This window comes from Corvus moneduloides, chromosome 8 (genome assembly GCF_009650955.1).
Source record: "Corvus moneduloides isolate bCorMon1 chromosome 8, bCorMon1.pri, whole genome shotgun sequence".
In the NCBI taxonomy this organism is placed as follows: Eukaryota; Metazoa; Chordata; class Aves; order Passeriformes; family Corvidae; genus Corvus; species Corvus moneduloides.
The window spans coordinates 15,965,214-15,983,134 of NC_045483.1; the positions used below are offsets into that span (position 1 = coordinate 15,965,214).

The 17,921-nt window shown below is 49.3% G+C and overlaps 1 protein-coding gene across 1 annotated transcript; it reads left to right on the plus strand.

The window, feature by feature from the left end:
- The first annotated feature begins 3,031 nt into the window (after positions 1–3,031).
- On the plus strand, positions 3,032–8,413 carry HHEX (hematopoietically expressed homeobox). Its single transcript, XM_032115601.1, has 4 exons — positions 3,032–3,499; positions 5,131–5,309; positions 5,535–5,585; positions 7,187–8,413. The coding sequence occupies exons 1-4, from the start codon at positions 3,121–3,123 to the stop codon at positions 7,418–7,420; spliced, it is 843 nt and encodes a 280-aa protein (XP_031971492.1). The 5' UTR covers positions 3,032–3,120; the 3' UTR covers positions 7,421–8,413.
- The last annotated feature ends 9,508 nt before the right edge of the window (positions 8,414–17,921 follow it).

Sequence of the window (17,921 nt, forward strand, 5' to 3'; positions counted from 1 at the left end):
GGCCAGCGTGGCAACATCACTCATGGGGCGGCCGGTGACAGCCGGGACCCCACTGCTTCCCCCGGGGAGCCCGTCTGACCCCTCCCCGCCAGCCCCCGACCTGGGGGGACACACGAAGCAGCACATTCGCACCGGCTTCCTCCCGCCAGAGCTGCTCTTTCTGTCCGCCCCGCGGGGAGCGCGGCCGGGCGGCAGCGGGGGAGCCCGGGTCCCGCCCGGCTCCGCCGTCGGGGCTGGCAGCGGGGCCGCCGGCAGCAAGTGGGGGCCTTGATTTTTATTATTATTTTTTCCTTGAGCTCAGAACCCCTCGAAGGCGGGTGATTTCACGGAAAGTGAAGGGGAAGACAGGGCCCCGAAGTTATTACACAAAATAATGAGTTCTCCAGCCGATCCCTTCGGGCTGAGACCGTGCCAGTGCGGGGATGCACGCATCCCGCCCCGCCGCCCTCCAGAAATCCCGAGATTGGCAGGAAAACTTGGGGGTGTTTCAAGTGCATACCAAGAAAATTAATTTGAAAGGATCCCTTTTTTTTAATCGGGAAAGGTGTATATTTTCTCTCTCTCCCAAGGCTTCTCTCTCTCTCCTCCCCTTCCCCCCCGCCCAGGGTTTTCCAGATAAATTGGAGAGCTTTCCAGAGGGAACCTGGAGAAGAAATAATAGAAATACTAAAGCACTGTCTTGATTGCCCTGATCTACAGCACCTTATTTGAAATGCCCGTTAGACTGTAAAATCCGGTCAAAACTGTACTCATTGCAACAATATTGGTAATAATGTATTTTGTCCGAAGCTGCATTATCTCCCTCACGACAGAAACTACAAACAAAATGTATGTTCCAAGCGAAAAGGAAAAGGTTTTATTTAATCCAGAAAATAATTAAAATCTCATGTATTTTTATTGGTTTTAGTATCCAGCAGAGTGAAAATATTGAAACTCCGAGACCCCTTGCATTAAAAAGTCACAACTGTTCTATTTTATTAGTTCTGACTGTGTGAAAAAAATTATAAGGACAACATTGAAAAAATCCGGGTTTTAGAGCCCCGAATGGCCATAAAAACAATAAAATCAACTATAAAACCTGCACTAGTGATATTAAAAAATTATGTAGTTCAATAAATGTGACATTTCATGAATGCGGATTTAATAGTCTCCAACCCGTGGAAGGAGGAAGGCTGAGGTCTAACAATTGAATTTGAAAGGGGCGGTTCTGTAGAACTGCAAAATTAAGTGCTTCATTTTTCTTGTTAGGGATTATGCAGTGGTAGTGGAATGTAATAACTGTGTCATTAAAACTTCCTTTTAACAAGGCCTATTGCTTGTATAAAAGTCAGAAAAGAATAATCTCTTCCTCTATTTATTTGTTTTCCAATAATACAGCAAAACATTTTTTTTTCTTTTTGCATAAACTTGTTCTCAAGATTTTGAATCGACAGCTTGTAAAATATTGTGGGGGCCCTCCATTCTGCTGCCTCATATCATGCACGTCGTTATTCCAGAGGGCAACGGGTCATGGGTTTACTGTACATTTATTAAGTAAATCAAGCTGCAAATCCAACACTTCCAGATGAAAACATTAACTAAACCCCTCGGAAAGAGCAATGCCTGGGAGACTGAGCACAGAGAAAAAATAATCAAAACTGTCAGCTCGCTTTACGTGTACCTGATATTTACAAGGCACAAGACCACGCTTTAAAGGTGAGTTTTGGCATTTGCTAACAATGTAAAGAAAAAGAAAACCCAATCTCTCTGTATTATTAAAAGATATATTTTTTTGTTTTTCATTTCACCAACACCCTTTCGTCTTGCTCTGAGCCTCTCAGTTATTAAGATCTTCGTGGGTTTGAACTGGAGACCTTTTTTTTTTCTTTTTTTAAAGGAAAAAAAAAAAAAAAAGAAGCAAAGTTATACCAGCACCTGCTATTCCTTAACAGCTTTCTGTGCTTGCTGTCAGCACGGGGGCATGTGAGTGAGACGGTGCACGGCGGGGTCCGCGGACACGCAGGGTGCACCTGCCGCCTCCGCTCGCACGGAGGGGGACAGGGCTGCGCCAGCCGCTGCCGTCGGGGCGAGGCCCCGAGTGCTTGAGGGGCGCGGGCAGAGCGGGGTTCGCTGCCCCTTCCACACCGCTCCCGCCACCCCTCGCCCAAGCCCGGCCGACAGCGGTGCTGGCAAGGGGCAGCCCCGCGGAGCGGAGTCGGCGACGCCCGGACGGAGAGCGCGTCTCTCGCTCGGGGCTGCGGGGCAGGGGGAATCACTCGGCGGGATCTTAAAAGTTTAATCGATGGAGCCCAGGTGGCGCTGCTCGGGCCGTCGCGCCGCCTTCTCTGCCAGGGCTGCGGGCACTGGGACCCCAGCCCCGCGCGGTCCCCGGACGCCCCATCACCCTCCAGTTTTCTGCCCGATGCCGGCCGTCGGTACCAGGCCGGACGCGAGAAGTGCGGCGCAACTTCCTGCTTCGCCACGCCGTGCTCTCGGCCCTGTCCTGGGCACGGGGCAGGAGCCTGTGCGGCCCCGCCGCCCACGCACTCCCCCCACCCGCTCCCGGTCCACGCAGTCAGGCGGAGCGCTCGCGCGGACCTTTCCAAAGGAGAGCTCCCCGGGCCGGGTGGGAGGTGCCCATCCCCTTTTTGCTTCCTCCCTCGGTCCGCGCCAGGGCCACGCTGCAGGGGTCAGCGCCCACCCCCATGGGGAAGCCCGAGAACCGGGTGACGCTGTGTCGTGCGCGGGCAGAGGAGCGGGAACCGCTGCGGGAGGCGCCGGGCCCCTGCGCCGTCGGGGTCCGGCGGGTGGCGGATCGCGCCCCGCTGCCCCGGGCTCCCCCGGGCTGCGGCGGTGGTTGATTGGCGCCGCGGGGAGTTCGCTCGGAGAGGCGGGGGGAGTGTTTGCCGGCGGGGGGTGGTTTCCCCCTTCCCTGGTCGGGCTCATTGGCCAGACGGCGCCGTGGCAGGAAGGGGACAGAGACCACGCGGGCTCCGCCCCGCGCCAATAGAAACCTATCGAAGGGTAACCCGAGCCCAGAGAAACCCGCGGCGGCGGTGCCAGCACCCAGCCGCCGCGGTCGGGGCCGGCTTTCCGCAGGGGCGGCCGGGGGCGCGGGGGTGCGCGGGCGGCGACCGCGCCATGCAGTACCAGCCACCGGGCGCGGCGCCGGCGGCCCTGGGCGTCGGCGTCCCGCTGTACGCGCCCACGCCGCTGCTCCAGCCCGCGCACCCCACGCCCTTCTACATCGAGGACATCCTGGGCCGCGGCCCCGCCGCTGCCCCGGCCCCCCACTCCCTGCCCGCCCCGCCGCCGCCAACGCTGCCGTCGCCCAACTCCTCCTTCACCAGCCTGGTGTCCCCGTACCGGACCCCCATCTACGAGCCGACCCCCGTCCACCCGGCCTTCTCCCACCACCTCGCCGCCACCTATGGCACCGGCGCCTACGCCGGGCCCCTCTACTCCTTCCCCCGCGCCGTCGGCGACTACGCGCACGCCCTGATCCGGCAGGACCCCCTGGGTAAGCCATGTGCCTCCCCTCCGCCCTCCCCGGCTGCCGCGCAGCTCGCGTCCCGTCTCCATCCCGCCGTCGGAGCAGGGGTAAATGGGAAGTGCCTGAAAGTGGTCCCCTTTCCCGCCCGCCCCGCTGCCTCTCTGTGTTCCCCCGGCTCCCTCCGGCCCCCGTCTGATTTACAGTAAATTAAAGACGTGCCGCGCTCCAGGTCTGGCAGCGAGACCACAGTGCGCGGCCGCGGTGACTCAGATTTGTTTTCCTTCAAACCAAGTGACTCTGAGAGTGTCCTTAGTAATGTCGCGTGTGGTTTTGGTGGGGAGTTTTAATTGTGCTTGGAGATCGCATGGCAGATCTCAGTCTTTTCCTGCGGATGACTTGAAAAACAGTCGGGAGGCCGGCTCCTCTCGCTGGGGCCCCTGAGGTTCCTCCGCGGGTCGGCTCGGGCCGGGCCGAGCCGGGTCGGGTCGGGGGCCCCGGCGACCACTTCGCGCCCTTGGCCGGGGGAAGCGACCCCGCTGCGGGGGCCGAGCCCCGTGCCCGGGCTGCAGCACTTGTTCTTAGTGATTGCAAAACTGGACCTGACTCACCACATTTGTGCAGTGAAAGAGGCTGACCCTTTCCGTTCATACAGGAAACCTTGAGCTCTCGATAGGAGTAAATCTGGTTTCAGAAGCTGTTAAGTGTTTTCCTGGCCGCCTGAAGCAGGCTCTTCCCCGGGAGTCGTGCACATTGCTGATTACTTTATCGACATCCTCAATACAGACAAATTCAGGAAACACTCGACTTCTGATAGCCGGGATCCGTTTTTCTGATATTGTTCATTTCCTCTGTGTGGGATGTGACTTTATGACAGCTAAAATAACCAGTTGCTTCCTATTTTTTGAGTCTGTTTTGCACCAGAATTACTAAAGCCTGACGCAAGCAAAATCTAGAAAAACAATGCAGCAAATTGCAAAGGGTGCAGGCAGAAAGACAAACAGCGTGACTCAGTAGCACTGGCTAGAGCCTCCTGCCCCGGGACGCGGCCGCGGCTCCGCAGTGGGGCAGGTTCCCCGGCGTGTCGCTGCCTGCACCGCCTCGCCCCTCAAGCGGCCCCGGCCCGGCGTTCAGCCTGGCGGGCACACCGCGGCCTCTGGCGGGCAAGCCCCCAGCCGGGGGTGGGGGACATGGGGGCACTTCTTCCTAGAAGCCCAGTGCCCTCGTGTTGGCGCATCACCCCTGCCCAGCCCCGCGATGTCCCCACTCTGCGCAGGTACCCGGGCACTGGCTCAGAGAAAGGGAGACAGTTTCTTTAGGGCATCGCAGTGAAAGAGCAGAAGGAAGCAAAGGTCTTTTTTTTTTTTTTTTTTTTTTTGGTCTCTTTTCTTTGCGAGATAGACCAACAGGAAACACATTGACGGAAATGTTGCCAAAGCCCGTAGAGTGACTTTAACTGGTCTGCCTGCTTGGCGAAGGGGAAAAATCAGAGAGGGGAAAGATCAGAGTAGGAACTGGGGGAAATAAAAATCAGGCGAAGGAAATTAGCGAGCCCTGGACCCGGCCCGCTTCCAGGCCTGGGCCCGGGCAGGGCCGGGGCTTCCCAGCCACGCGTGTCCGCGGCCGGCCAGTGACCCTCGGCGCTGTCCCTCTCTTTGTAGGGAAGCCGCTGCTGTGGAGCCCCTTCATCCAGCGGCCGCTGCACAAGAGGAAGGGGGGGCAGGTCCGCTTCTCCAACGACCAGACCATTGAGTTGGAAAAGAAGTTCGAGACTCAGAAATACCTCTCTCCGCCGGAGAGGAAGCGCCTGGCCAAGATGCTGCAGCTCAGCGAGAGGCAGGTGAGGCCGTGCCCCCACCCCGGGGAACCGCACCCCCTTTCCGGCCGCTCCGGGCCCGCCGTGCGGCTGCTGTTGGTGCATCGCTCCCGGGAATCTGGCCGGCTCGGGGTCGGCAGGGAGGGGGTGCTTGGCAGGCTCTTGCTTTTTGCTTGTGGCTTGGGTAGGGCTCCAGGCACTCACCGGCTCCAAGACTACCCCGCGCCTTTTCTTGTTGTCGTTGCTCAGGTGAAAACGTGGTTTCAGAATCGCAGAGCCAAATGGAGGCGTCTAAAGCAGGTTCGTGGACGTTTCTGTTTCTATAGAAATAAGTATTTTAATTGTCTTATCTTACGCCGTGCTCGCCTATTCCAGGTTGTATGCAGAAGTCATCTGAAAGGCTGTTTAACCTCTTCACCTTGATTAAAAAGACAAATAGTCATGCTGGAATCCATGAGGGCTCGTTCAGGCAGCACTAATGTTAAAAGCTTCTAATGTAGTTCCTATATCAATTATGCCCGTCTTTCACACACCACCTATTAAAACTCCACGCTAATTGTTTTGTAAACCCATATGTTGTTTAGCCAATTAACGTGGAGAAGATAAGTAATTGTCAGTAAATTATTTAGGCGGTTTTTTTGGAGAACGATATTGGTGTTTTAAAATGCCCCCTCTTAATAAACACAAGTCGATGTATTTTACTAATGTTGGGAGAAGGCAGGTACAAACACCTTTTTAGTTTTGAGGAGCCACATGGAAAACTGAGTAGCTTTTACTTTCCGTTCATAAGGAGTTACAGTGTGTGAAGCTAAGAGGTTAAAGCAGTTTCCCTTCCCTTAGAAATCATACTCAAGCAGATAATTATTTGGGGGTTTTATGGCACTTAGGGCCCAATCCTGCCTGGCTCAGCAAAACTGAGGTCCCTTGGCTCAAATATTTTTGAAAAATTCCAACATTTTGGCCTGAGTCTGGCTTCAGCAAGTCTGACATGGACACACATGTTTTACTGGCAAATTGGCCTTTAATATAAAAGTAAAAACAAAAGAAAACTAATCACAGTACCATGCTCTAGATGAATCTGTTCTGTGACCTTCACCTGAGTTTAACTCAATCTTCAGTTGATTTTTTAATAAAGTCCTATTATTCTGGCAAGAGGCTGGCTAGGGCCCAACCCATGCCACAGTGTCTGGAGACCTCGCTTGGGATCTCGGCCATTTTAAGTCATTTCCTCCTTTTCATTCAGTCACATCCATTTCTCCAAGCCCGGATGGTTATATCCTGGGTACGTGTCTCTGCCTGCTTTCTCTTTAGAGTAGCATTTAATGTCCCCTTAGGGGACTGGGCTCTCCAGACAGGTGCCAATACAGGGTACTCTTGCCTTCACAAACAGGGTTTGGGTTCGGTTTGGTTTTAGTGGTGAGTGTTTTAATGTTGAGCTTTAGCTTAATTAGTAATTTTTTTCCATTTGCTTTTGGGCCACTGATGGATTCAGCCTCCCTCCTCTTGCTGTCGGGTGTAATTAAAGAAAGATCAGGGCAGGAGGAAGCTGTGTGTCGGTGTTTGTAGACTCATAATAAACATTTGCTTTGCTAAAGACAAAAGTTCAGAGGTTCCTGGGCTCCAGCAGCTCCTGACTCTTTTGAAGTGACTGCGATAACCATCGCCAAGGAGCCTTATTCACGGCAGCAGCCCCTGTGGCTGTGAGGGAGTGCAATCAGAGCCCTTGCCCAGCCCTGTCCCACTCAGGCAGGTTTATAGGCAGGAGGCCCGGGGAGGTAGCGGGACACCTGCCTCTTTCTGCAAGAAACCCAAGGTGGTTTTCCCACACAGCACAGCTGGAATTCCCAGGCCTCCTGACTCTGGCCTGTAGTTCTGTACCAAGCAGGATTCTTTCATTGCAGGAGAACCCCCAGGCCACCAAAAAAGAAGAAGTAGAAGGTGCTGACAGTCACAGTGACCAAAGGCCGGAGAGCTGCCAGAGCCCTGAGCAGAAGGGTAAGGAGGTCTCTCTGGATGGCTCACAGTACACCCCCTCACCAGCCTCACAGGAGGACCTGGAGTCAGATGTCTCTGATGACTCTGATCAAGAAGTGGACATTGAAGGCGATAAAGGCTATTACAATGCTGCCCACTAACAGCCCCATGCAGAGAGCGGACCCTAACTCGGCTTGCACTTTACCAGGGGCTGGTTTGAAAGAATATTGTGCTGCAGGAGAAAACTTTCACCGTTACACTGAAAGAAAAAAAGCATCACCAAATAGACTCATTTTATAATAAGCAGAGAAAGAAAGATGTATTTTCTGCAAACAGTTCAGTTTTGGCATCTCTAATTTGGTTAAAGGACCATGGTTTGTATTTAATTATTTGTAAGATATGTTTGTACAATAATCAATGTTCTAACTGGAATATAATTCTGCACCCTGTCCTTGCTCACGGTGGTGGAGAGGGTCTGAATCAGCTGCTGTCAGTGATCAGGCAAAACTCTAGCTAGTGTGGAAGTGAGTATGGATTGCAGGACTAAGCCCTTTATATGTGTAAACAAACGTACTTTAAATAGATTAATTTAAATGCCCTTTTTAAGCAGAAAAATATGTTCTGTGAAATAGGGAGGGATTTGACCATCCCAAGAAGTGCCTTATGCTTGCACCCTTTTATGTGCCGTGGTGCTCTCTACTGAGGCATCCCTCCATTTGTCAGGTAGAGTTGTTGGACAGATTCCTTTTTCCTCGTGTGTGAGATGAAATGTGCCTTCTCAGATTTTTGAGAACCTTGCCTCACAGTTTGGATGGTTCCATTTGCAGAAAAAAAATTACTTTCCTCCTTTAAAATCTCTAGCACTGTTTTTTATGGATTTCATATTTGAAGAGAAAATGCAAGGAGCGATAGGGCCCTACTGCAGGAGAGAAACTGGCATCAGCTGTGGGGCATAAGTGAGGCACACAGGTGTGGGAAGATAATGCCTATCTGCTTCTGTACATAGTAGTTTTGTTTAAAAGTCTTGTGGTTTTATACCTCACATTGTTCATATTTTGTACATATTTGTTCAGTGTTAAAAAAAAAAGGCAAAACCTGGTATTTAATTTTTGATGGACATATCTGTGAAATAAACCTAAATTCTGCACCACTCACCACTCTGGCCATCCAGTTACTGGCAGGAGAAAACCCAAACCTCTCCTCTACCAGCAGTGCCCCAGATGTGTTGTAAGCGGGCTTTTCCCTCACTGTGCCAGTCACCAGCCACCCCACAGCTTTCTGGGTGCCCTTGGTTGCAGGAGTCTCATGTGATCTCACTGCTATATTTTTTTGCTGTTTTTCACCCCACGTTTCAGTTTTGCCCATGCCCACACGGGAACAGGCTCTGTGGCAGGAGGAGGAAAACCTGGCTGGCAAGCCCAGGCTGGAAGCATGGGTGTTTACCCCCGAGTCGTCCCGACCTCGGGGGGCCGGAGAGGGGGTGCGGGCTGGAGGAGGAGCGGGGCCGGCAGAGCCTGCTCAGGGCCGGGCATCGACCGCAGCCGGGGCAGACGCTGACCCACCTGAGTCAACAGTGGTTATTCATCGGCCTTTCTCCGAAATTACGTTGAACTGGGGAAGGAGCACGGACCCCGGGGTACGAGAATTGCTCCCAGGAGCGGGCATCCTCGGTGGGCACCCGCGTGGGTATTCAGCCCCTCCAGGTGCCGCAGTGAGCACCCAGGGAACAGGGACTTACTTAATCCGGCCAAGTGTCACGGAGGCTTTTAGGGACAAAAAATGTTTTTCGATAGCAACAAGTGACTATTGTTCTGGTGAGGGAGGATGGCCCTTATAGCAGCTGAAATGTCGCTTCTAATCGAGTTAATGCTTTGAGAAATATCAGCTGAGTTTTCTGAATAAGTTCAACCCACTACAGTGGGGCTTTAGCTTTGGTTTATTTTAAAACCGCGTTCATGAACGGGGCCCGAAAAGACGAAGCGATCGGGAGGTTCTGTCCCCCTGCCCGTGCACGCCGTGCACAGGCTCCGGCTGCCCCCCGAGCTGCTCCGGTCGGGGCCGCGGCAGGGCCGAACGCCTGCCGCTCGCATGCCGGCTCCGGGGACGCGGGCACCGGGCCCTGGTTTAACGCTGCCCGTGAAAAAGGGAGCCTGGAGACGCTCCAGGGCGTCCCTGGGGCTCCTCTCCGCCTTTGCGCCCGGATCGAGCCCAGCGCGGTGCGCGCCACGCGAGGAATCGCTGGCGGGCGCAGACAGCTCCCTGCTGGGGAGGAGATCGCTTCTCCGTCCTTCGGCTTTTCTCTCGCTCGGGTTTCCGTCGAGGCTCTCAACGCGGGTCCCGACGGGGACGGGAATAGCCTACCGTGAGTCCCGGGAGCTGCGGGGGGGAGGGTGATGGGGGTGGGAGGGCCGGAAGCAGAGCAGGGAACGCTCGGGAAGATGCGTCCCGACTGTACGGGTCTGTTTTTCTTTCTCGGTCTCTCCGTCCCGACCGATATCAAGGAGCACGATACCGGCCTTACCTCTTCACCGCAACTTCGTGTGATGGCTGTGCTTTGGCGTGGGGATGGGAACACGCGTGGGACAGAGCGGCCGTGGCGGGTGGGCAGCCGCCGGCGGCCCGTCAGAGTGGGCGCTGGGCAAACCGCATTTCCAGGAGGGCTGATGCCGCCGTTCCCGGCCGGGACAAGCCGGGAGCCAGCCAGGCCCGATGCGGTGGGCGGGGCGGGGGCTCTGCCCGAGGCACTACTTGGGATCGCGTCCCGGGCGAGGTAACGGGGTCCAGGGAAGCCGGGCTCGACAAACCCCGGCGCTTTCCCTACCGTGGCAGGGATTTGGCGGCTCCCTGCAGGTGGGGAGCTCAGATGCGCTGTCTGCAGCCGCCTGGCCAGGGATGTGGATTTCCAGGATGTCGCGACAGGTGACAAACAGCGCTGTAACCCGGGCTGGGCAGTCAATATGCCCTTACTCATCCGCCCACCCGGGGAGGGGGCTTACGGAGGCAAAACACACCGGCAGGTCCGGCCGAGCTGCCAGTCAGAAGTAGCCCCCCAGCAGCTGTCCCTAATTCCCCCAGCTCGTTTTCACAGCGGGGGAGACCGACGTGGGGATGTCCACTGTGGGGCAGACGAGTGTCCCTCCACGGGCAGTCTTTGCTCCTTGGCAGGAGGAAAAACAGCCAAAGCACTTTACACCGTTCGGGAAAACCTTCGAGCCCCTTCCGTGCCACCCTGCTCTGTCCTGTTTGTTTGCCCGTTGGCTATTCCATGCCGAACTGGCACGTATGACCTTTCCAGCACAACTCCCGTCTTGTTTTCGACTTTTTTATCAGCCGATTCAACTTGAAAATGGTTATCATTTAGCAGAAAAACAAACAGAAAAGCACATTTTTGTAAGCAAAACGTTAATGATTGGAAGAATTGCACCAATTTCAGCTTGACAGTGTGTGATTAATCCTCCGGGTCAGGTACTTATATTTTTAGTCATTAGGTTCGTCGGCCTTTGATATGCAGAACTGTTTCTAGCCTAATAGGCTATCGACCGAGCCGCTGTGTACTTTGACTCCTGCGCAGCGCGGTCCCCGGGCCCGCGGCGGGCACAGCGCGGGATGCGCGGGCAGTGCCGGCCGGGCGGGGCCGGTCCCGCAGGGCCGGTCAGGGGCAGCGGCGGGAGCCGCCCCCGGGCGGGGCAGGCCGAGCCCGCTCCCGCGGCCGGGACACGCGTGGGGCTGCGAGTTCGCGCCCGCCGCCAGTGCTGCCGCGGGGGCGCGGAGAGGAGGAAGGCGGATACGCGATATTTGCAATGCAGGTCACTTTAATCCTTCACACTGAAATGTCCAGAGCCTCTTCTGTTGCACAATAATAGGAAATAATAACTCATGGCTGCTAATTGTTTGCTTTCGCTGAAAAGGACCTTCCTCTGGTCATATCTGATAAAAGGAGTTTTATCCATCCACTCAGTTTAGTGGACGACAAGAAATGGTATTAGGCCTGGAAGATATCTGCTATTTAATGTCGCCTCAGAAGACAAAAAAAAATAAGAAAAGGGACAGACAATAAGATCTGTGCACGGGTATTATTGTCTTTTAGCTACGTATGTATATATAAAAAATGTTAGTTTTTGAAGACATTATTTTAGCACATGAGAAAGTTTCAAGACAGAGCTGTAAACCTGAAAGATGCATGAACAGCAGGTCAGAGCATGCTGATCTGAATCAGATCAACTTCCCATTAACGTTTAGCAGTTGTTTGGGCTTAGTAGGGACTTTGTCCAGGTGTTTGGGTGACAACTGCTTACCAAAAAGCCTTTGCTGGTAGAGTCTCTGTCTTATTCTGAATCATGGACTGGCTCCAGAGCTCCTGAGCACAGGAGGTTTGCTTATTCCTATTTATCCGAAACAGGAAATCAATGTGTATTTCTAAAATATTTCAGATGGTGCATGTCAAGGCCAAAAAAACTTTACACAATCATGTAAAAGCCTTATCATGTTAACTTAAGTGGCTCCGTTTCACAGCTCCATTGTTTGAGAGCTATTGACAAATGGCTACTAAACCCCGGGAGTCTCAAGCACATCCAGGCTGTGTTACCTTGGTCACTTCGAGTTATACCAGCAAATTATTATTTGGTGGAGTCTTTCAATTGAGTTGGTGACTTGTGAATTTTCCCCTGAATGTTAGATACCCACCCATGTTATAAAGACTTAATCTCTAATGTGACTAATTGAGAGGTAGATATTTTCCCCTATCAGATTGATACCCGCCTATGCCATTAAGCCTTAATAATAAACAGAACTAATAGGTTTGTTTGGGTTTGTTGGTTTTTTTGCTTTGCTTATTTGGTTTTGTTGCTGTTTGATTTGTTGTTGTTGTGGGTTTTTTTTTTTTACATAGCAAAATAGAGCCTGATATTAAACAGTCTGAGAGGCTGTTCTTATGCTTGTTTTAGAATTGCTGTAATGACTTTTTAATTTTTATTATTTTTTTCTTTCTTTCTTGAAAGTATTGTTCAAGATGTCACAGATACTATTACAATTCCGGGAAAGAGATGTTCTGATTTTTTCACTCTCCAGTAAGCTGGATAGGAGCAAACCAGTGTAAGGATATGTATTAATGACTAAGAATTTATCTGCTGACTTTTATAAGTCAATTGCTAGAGTGGGTATGTGTGCAAGCATGTGAGCTAGACACATTCAAGTGGCTGTTTAAAGGAGCAGATTTGATCAAGGGTTTTGTCTGAGTGCATTTTGGTGAAAACAAAGTCAAAGTCAAAACTAATTGCTGTGGTGGCCTGTAAGAAAGGAATCGGTGCTCACAGTCAGCTAGAAATACTTACGCTAAAGACAAACTGAACTTTGCATTTGTTGGTACAGTTTAGGCAAATGATTTGGGTTAAAAGACTGAATGGGCATGAAAAATCATCTGCCATCTCATTGGCCTTAGGGAAGGAGTCATTTCTAGGAGACCAAATTCAATCAAGCTTATTTAAGGACTAAAAATCCCATCTGACAGACACATAGACCTCAACACTTTTAACATGATTTTAGCAGGCTTAGTTGCAGTCAGCCAGGAGCCTAGAATATGACCTGCTAAAAGTTGGAAGATTATATCAGTATACCCTTAGTTGGTCTAGCTTTTGGCTGAACTAAATCTACTGAAAATCTACTAAATCTACTGAAAAAAGGATCCTTTTCCCCCTTGTTGTCTAGACAGGCCCTTCACGGTTTCCCTGCACTTCAATCTGTGCCATTGCTTTGAAGATCTATGTAGAGAAAATTCTTACTGATCCTTTCCTATGCTATTATACTCCTTGGCTGTTGCAGTAGGCATGCCATTGTAAGGAGTATTCTGTCATTGTCTAGACAAGTATAAATGTTGTATTTTTAGAATGACTTAGCAAACACTTTTAAACACTTTTTAGGATTTGACTTGTCCTGTCTATGCAAGGTTTCAGATCATGGTAGTCAAACCTTGTTAGCTAATATCTTTAAAAAAACAAATTTTACCCTAGTCTAGGCATACTGAAAGAGAGTTCTTGTCCTGGAATACACCCACGTGAAGGTAGAGCCGTTTTAAAATGAGTCAGGATTGCCCACTACCCTGCAATTTTATCTCAATGACTTACTGCAGCTACCAGGATAAAAATCACAGGTTAAAAGGGGAAGAAGTAACTTTCTTTTATACACATCAGTTCTTCCACTTCCTTTTCTGTGTAATAAGGAACCCTCTTACACAGCCAAAAACCTAATCTAGCACACAATCAGAGAGACCTGCTGTAGTCCTAAGGTATAGAAGGACCCAGTCCTGCAAAAGGATGGACCAGTGGCTGAGGTTACTTCCCAGGTACTTATCCGGGAAGTTCTTCCCAAACGTACCTTGGAAATAACCCAAGTTGCTGTAAGCAGTTTATAGATGATAACCCTTTAAGGAAAAGGTCTGCACTAATTTGGTTCATTTTGGCTGGTGGGTGTTGAAGCCCCGCCAGCACTTCAGAGAAAGTTTGGCTGATTGAGGGAGTTTCGTTGGTTGGTTCTGGGCTCCATGGCTAGTAAAACACCAGATTAAACTTATCTCTGAGCATGTCAGTGCCAGTTAAATGTGGGCAGGAACTGCGAATGAGTTGCTCTGTTGGCTGAAAACAAACACAGGGCTGTATAAGTCAGGGTGAGAACAGCCAAACAAGTTGAGCTGTAGTAGAAGAGGCTTAGGGGCTCAGAGGCAAAAATAATGGGATGGGGTAGTAGCTCTGCAGCCCCATGGCATACTGATGCAGGCAGTGGAGCAAACCAAGAATTTCTTCTGAAGTTTGTCAGATAATGGTAAATTATTGTTTTGGGTAAAGGGCTGAGACTGATCTGGCAGTCTGGCAGGGACCAGACTGAAGTTTTCCATCCAAGTAAGATTTTGGGATAAACTAGTGGTCAGCACAATCCCTAGGAGGTGGATGGGGTCTGCCCTGCAGAGCTAAACCTTTTTCTGTGACTTTGGCCCTGGAGACTCACACAGACAGCATTGGCTTGGTCACCAGTAATGCACCTGGTACAAAACTGTCTCCTTGGTGCAATACCTCCTGCAACTTCATGAGCATTTTACCCCAAGTGAAGCACCCTAATTCGATTCAGTGGAATAGCAGCAACAGTGGCAGCAGCAAAGATGGCAGCCCTTGGCAGTCTCTGTCACCTGAACTCACATCTCTGAGCAGGCAGGAGATGTGCAGCACTTCCCCAGAATCATATCTGTTTATGGTAACTCTTTTCTGGGGAGGACTGAACCCCATCAGATCACTAGTTGCTTTTGAAAATCTCAGTCAGAACGGTATGCAGATAGTCTTTGTGTTGTTCACCGCTTCCCATACTGTGGTACGAGAAGAGAATGCTGACACTGCAATAGCTGAATAAAAGACACCCATTTTCTGCCAGTGTTACTCTCATAATGAATATTGTTCAGGCTCGGGGCTGGTTTGCTCCACCAGCTACCCCTACCCCGCTGCCTTTGGGAGTGTCTGGGTGGTCAGGGTATACTCACAAAAAGTGCAGGTAGTGAATATCAGCATACATTAAAATATATTTATGACTTAATTAAAAAAACTTACGCTGAAAAGTACAGTTTTTTCTCCCTTTTTAACCTTTGCCTGATACTTTTGCCGTAGCAAAATATATGCTACCTGCATATGGAAACAAATGTTTTTTCTAGAGAAGAGAATTATGCCACAGAGGCCTGTGGCTGACATGACACCGGAACTCCTCTGAAAGTAGTGTGTGGTAGGATGCAACTGGCCAACTTCAGAGTCTTTTGCAAGACAACAGAAGTTCCCTGTGCTTGAAGTAATAAACATCTGACATGCACAGTTGTGGCTGGGGAGGGCGGTTTATATTGATTCATCAGCAACCACTCCAGAATGAGATTGCTGTGTTGTAATATAACCCTTGGAAGGAGTTTCCTGACAAAATTATTTTCTGTTATTTTGTATTTTTTTTTTAAGGATGATACTTTTGCCTCATGACTGTCTCCTGAACTATCAATCACATGATTCATTAACACAACATGTACAATCTTATTTCCTATGCATATGCGGAATAATCTAGCACTGGCAAATGAGGTACACATGATGATACTTTTAAATGTTAAGTATTACATTATTTGTTGGTTGCACCAGAACAAATGTAGGATAAATAATGCCATTAAATAACAAATGGATTAAGGCCTTATTTCTTCTTAGTTGATTACGGAATCTGCATTACTACATACTTTCCATTATTTGCAAATTACACCAGACAGATTGAATAAATGCTTTAAAATGGGTCCTGAACACTGGTTTAGAAGCACAGAGGAAGTGGTTTCTTAGACAACTGCTACCCACATATTGATTTAATAACAGAGAGGTGGAGGGGCAAAGATGATTATGTTGATGTACTGAGCTGTTGATTGTTTAATTGAAGGTAAAATTTTTAGCTTCACTAGTCAATTACCTGATCTCATTAAGTTCTTAAAAATCACTAAAATACCATTCTCGCTGAAGCAGCTGCACTTTGCTACTATATTGTCTAAAGCATTAGGAAAATCATTTGCTAATGGTGATTTACAAGTGTAAACATGGGATATTTTTAGCATCTGAATAAGCTTTCCCCGTGTGAGAGATTTTCAATGACTACCATGCACCAGGTATGTAAGGGCAAAGAAGGATATGAAATGTTATGTTTGCTTAAATGAACCTTAAACTTCTAAATATTTTAAGGTTTTTTTCTATTTGAGCCTTATCAACAGAGTGGAAAATAGAAGTAGAAAATAACAATTTTTTAGTATTAAAGCTGTTTCAAATAGAAATGTAAGAAATGATTTGGTGCCTGTCACATAACGGAGGCTGTTTTAAGGATAAATGTAAACTAAGACTAAGCATTTGGCATCCCTGTGGAGGAAGAAGTCCCATGCTGTGAAGATGCTGAAGATGCCAGACTGGCAGCACAAGGTGATGATGCTCTGAGGACTCCAGAGCAGCAAGGACAACTCATCCTGGGCCTCGCCTTGTCACTTTCGAAGCTGCTGATAGAGGACTTTGCATAGACCTCTTGGATTCTATATACCGTAGTGTGTACTGTACTGACATGAGCACTGCTAGCAATAAATGGCATTTTTTTGTATTTCCAAACATCCCAGGAACAGATTCTTTCAGGTTAACACATTTTCATTTTGCAGGATGCCTGTCCCAGCAAAGGTAAGTGATCAGTCTATGTTTATACAGTAACGTAAGAAGCCTTTTTCAAAACCTGTGTGGAAGAGTTCTGTCCTTGTGTACTTTGTTTGGTTTTTAGATCAGTTCAGAGAAAGACAGCTGGTTTTCCATGCAGAAGGAATCTGGGATGAATTTCTTCATTCCTGCAAGCAATGTGATTTCGGGCACATGAACTTGATGAACTCTCAGAAAGGAGCTAGACAAGTTTTCCTCAGTGCAAAGATGTAATGAAGTTATGAACAAGTCCCAGAATGTGAGATGAGGGGAGACCTAGGTTGTATTACCTTCCCTCTTCACAGAGGGTTAATGAGACATGGTAGTAGTTGAGAAACAATTTAGAAGAAATTCAGTAATACCAAGACTTCCCAGTTTTTGGGGTTACTCCCACTGATGTCTGGTTCTGGTTCTGTGCCAATCCATGTGCCACTTAAAATCTCTTTGAAATGAAAAATGACTGTCAAAATTTGAAAAGAGGACAAAAACACACAGCATCAACTAGGAAATGTGCCAGTTCCCCGATCCTAGAGAACATGCCTCCAGACTTCTCAGGAAATATAATTATCTTCCTGTAACTACCTATTATTGCTTGAAGTTCCCATACATCAGTAGCTCCTAAGCTACCCATATGGTTGTTACTAAAGTTTTTAGGTACTTGAATTGAAGTGCAAAGTGCAAGGCAAATAAAACTACTAGTGTTGCATTTTGATGTTATGTAAATTGGCAATTGCATTCCGCACAAGGCATTGATATAAATTATGAGATCAAGCGAAATTTGAGGGCATTCACAGGGAGTCTTCCTTAATATTAGGTAGGTGCCAGAAAGTATTTTGTGTTGTAACACAGACTGTGGGCATGAAAAAGGCAAAACCTAGTTTTTAATACAATAACATTGATTTAGGTATTTCAGACTGCAAAACAACTCAGGGTCTGGAGTTTGGCTTTGCTTTCTATTTTTTTGACTGGCTATTGCCTTTTTAGGATGTGGGGAGGGGGATGTTTTGGCCCTGCACTGTTTTGTATTGACTGTGGAATAGGGCAGAAAGAGTAGGAGGAGCTGTATAGAGCTACTCCATGACTCACTCGTACTGTCAAGCCAGAGAAGTTTGTTGTGCCAGTGTCCAAAGTGGTGCTGCAACCTTTCTCAGGTTTAAATAGCACAAACCCATTTTTGGAAGGAGTATAGCCTGTGTTACTTGGTTAACCATTGCAGTTTTCGGAATGATAGCAAATTTGGCTGTGATTTGTTCACAGGAACTATTAAACCATTTTAAGCACTGATTCAAAGGTAGTTCTTGGTGATAGGTGATATCAACAGTGGGTTGACTTCCTACTTGGTAAGTGGGCCAGGAAAGCCATCCTGGTGGAAAGGAGAGCCTGGAAGGTTTCCTGTGAGTAGAGCCCTGTGACCCAGGAGATCCTGCAGAGAGAAGCTACAGGA

Bases quoted from the DNA above. Each gene is read 5' to 3' on its own strand.
- HHEX (XM_032115601.1), top strand. From the start codon at position 3,121: ATGCAGTACCAGCCACCGGGCGCGGCGCCGGCGGCCCTGGGCGTCGGC. The intron at 5,310-5,534 runs GTGAGGCCGTGC...GTCGTTGCTCAG, and splicing joins TGCAGCTCAGCGAGAGGCAG to GTGAAAACGTGGTTTCAGAA. The intron at 5,586-7,186 runs GTTCGTGGACGT...CTTTCATTGCAG, and splicing joins AATGGAGGCGTCTAAAGCAG to GAGAACCCCCAGGCCACCAA.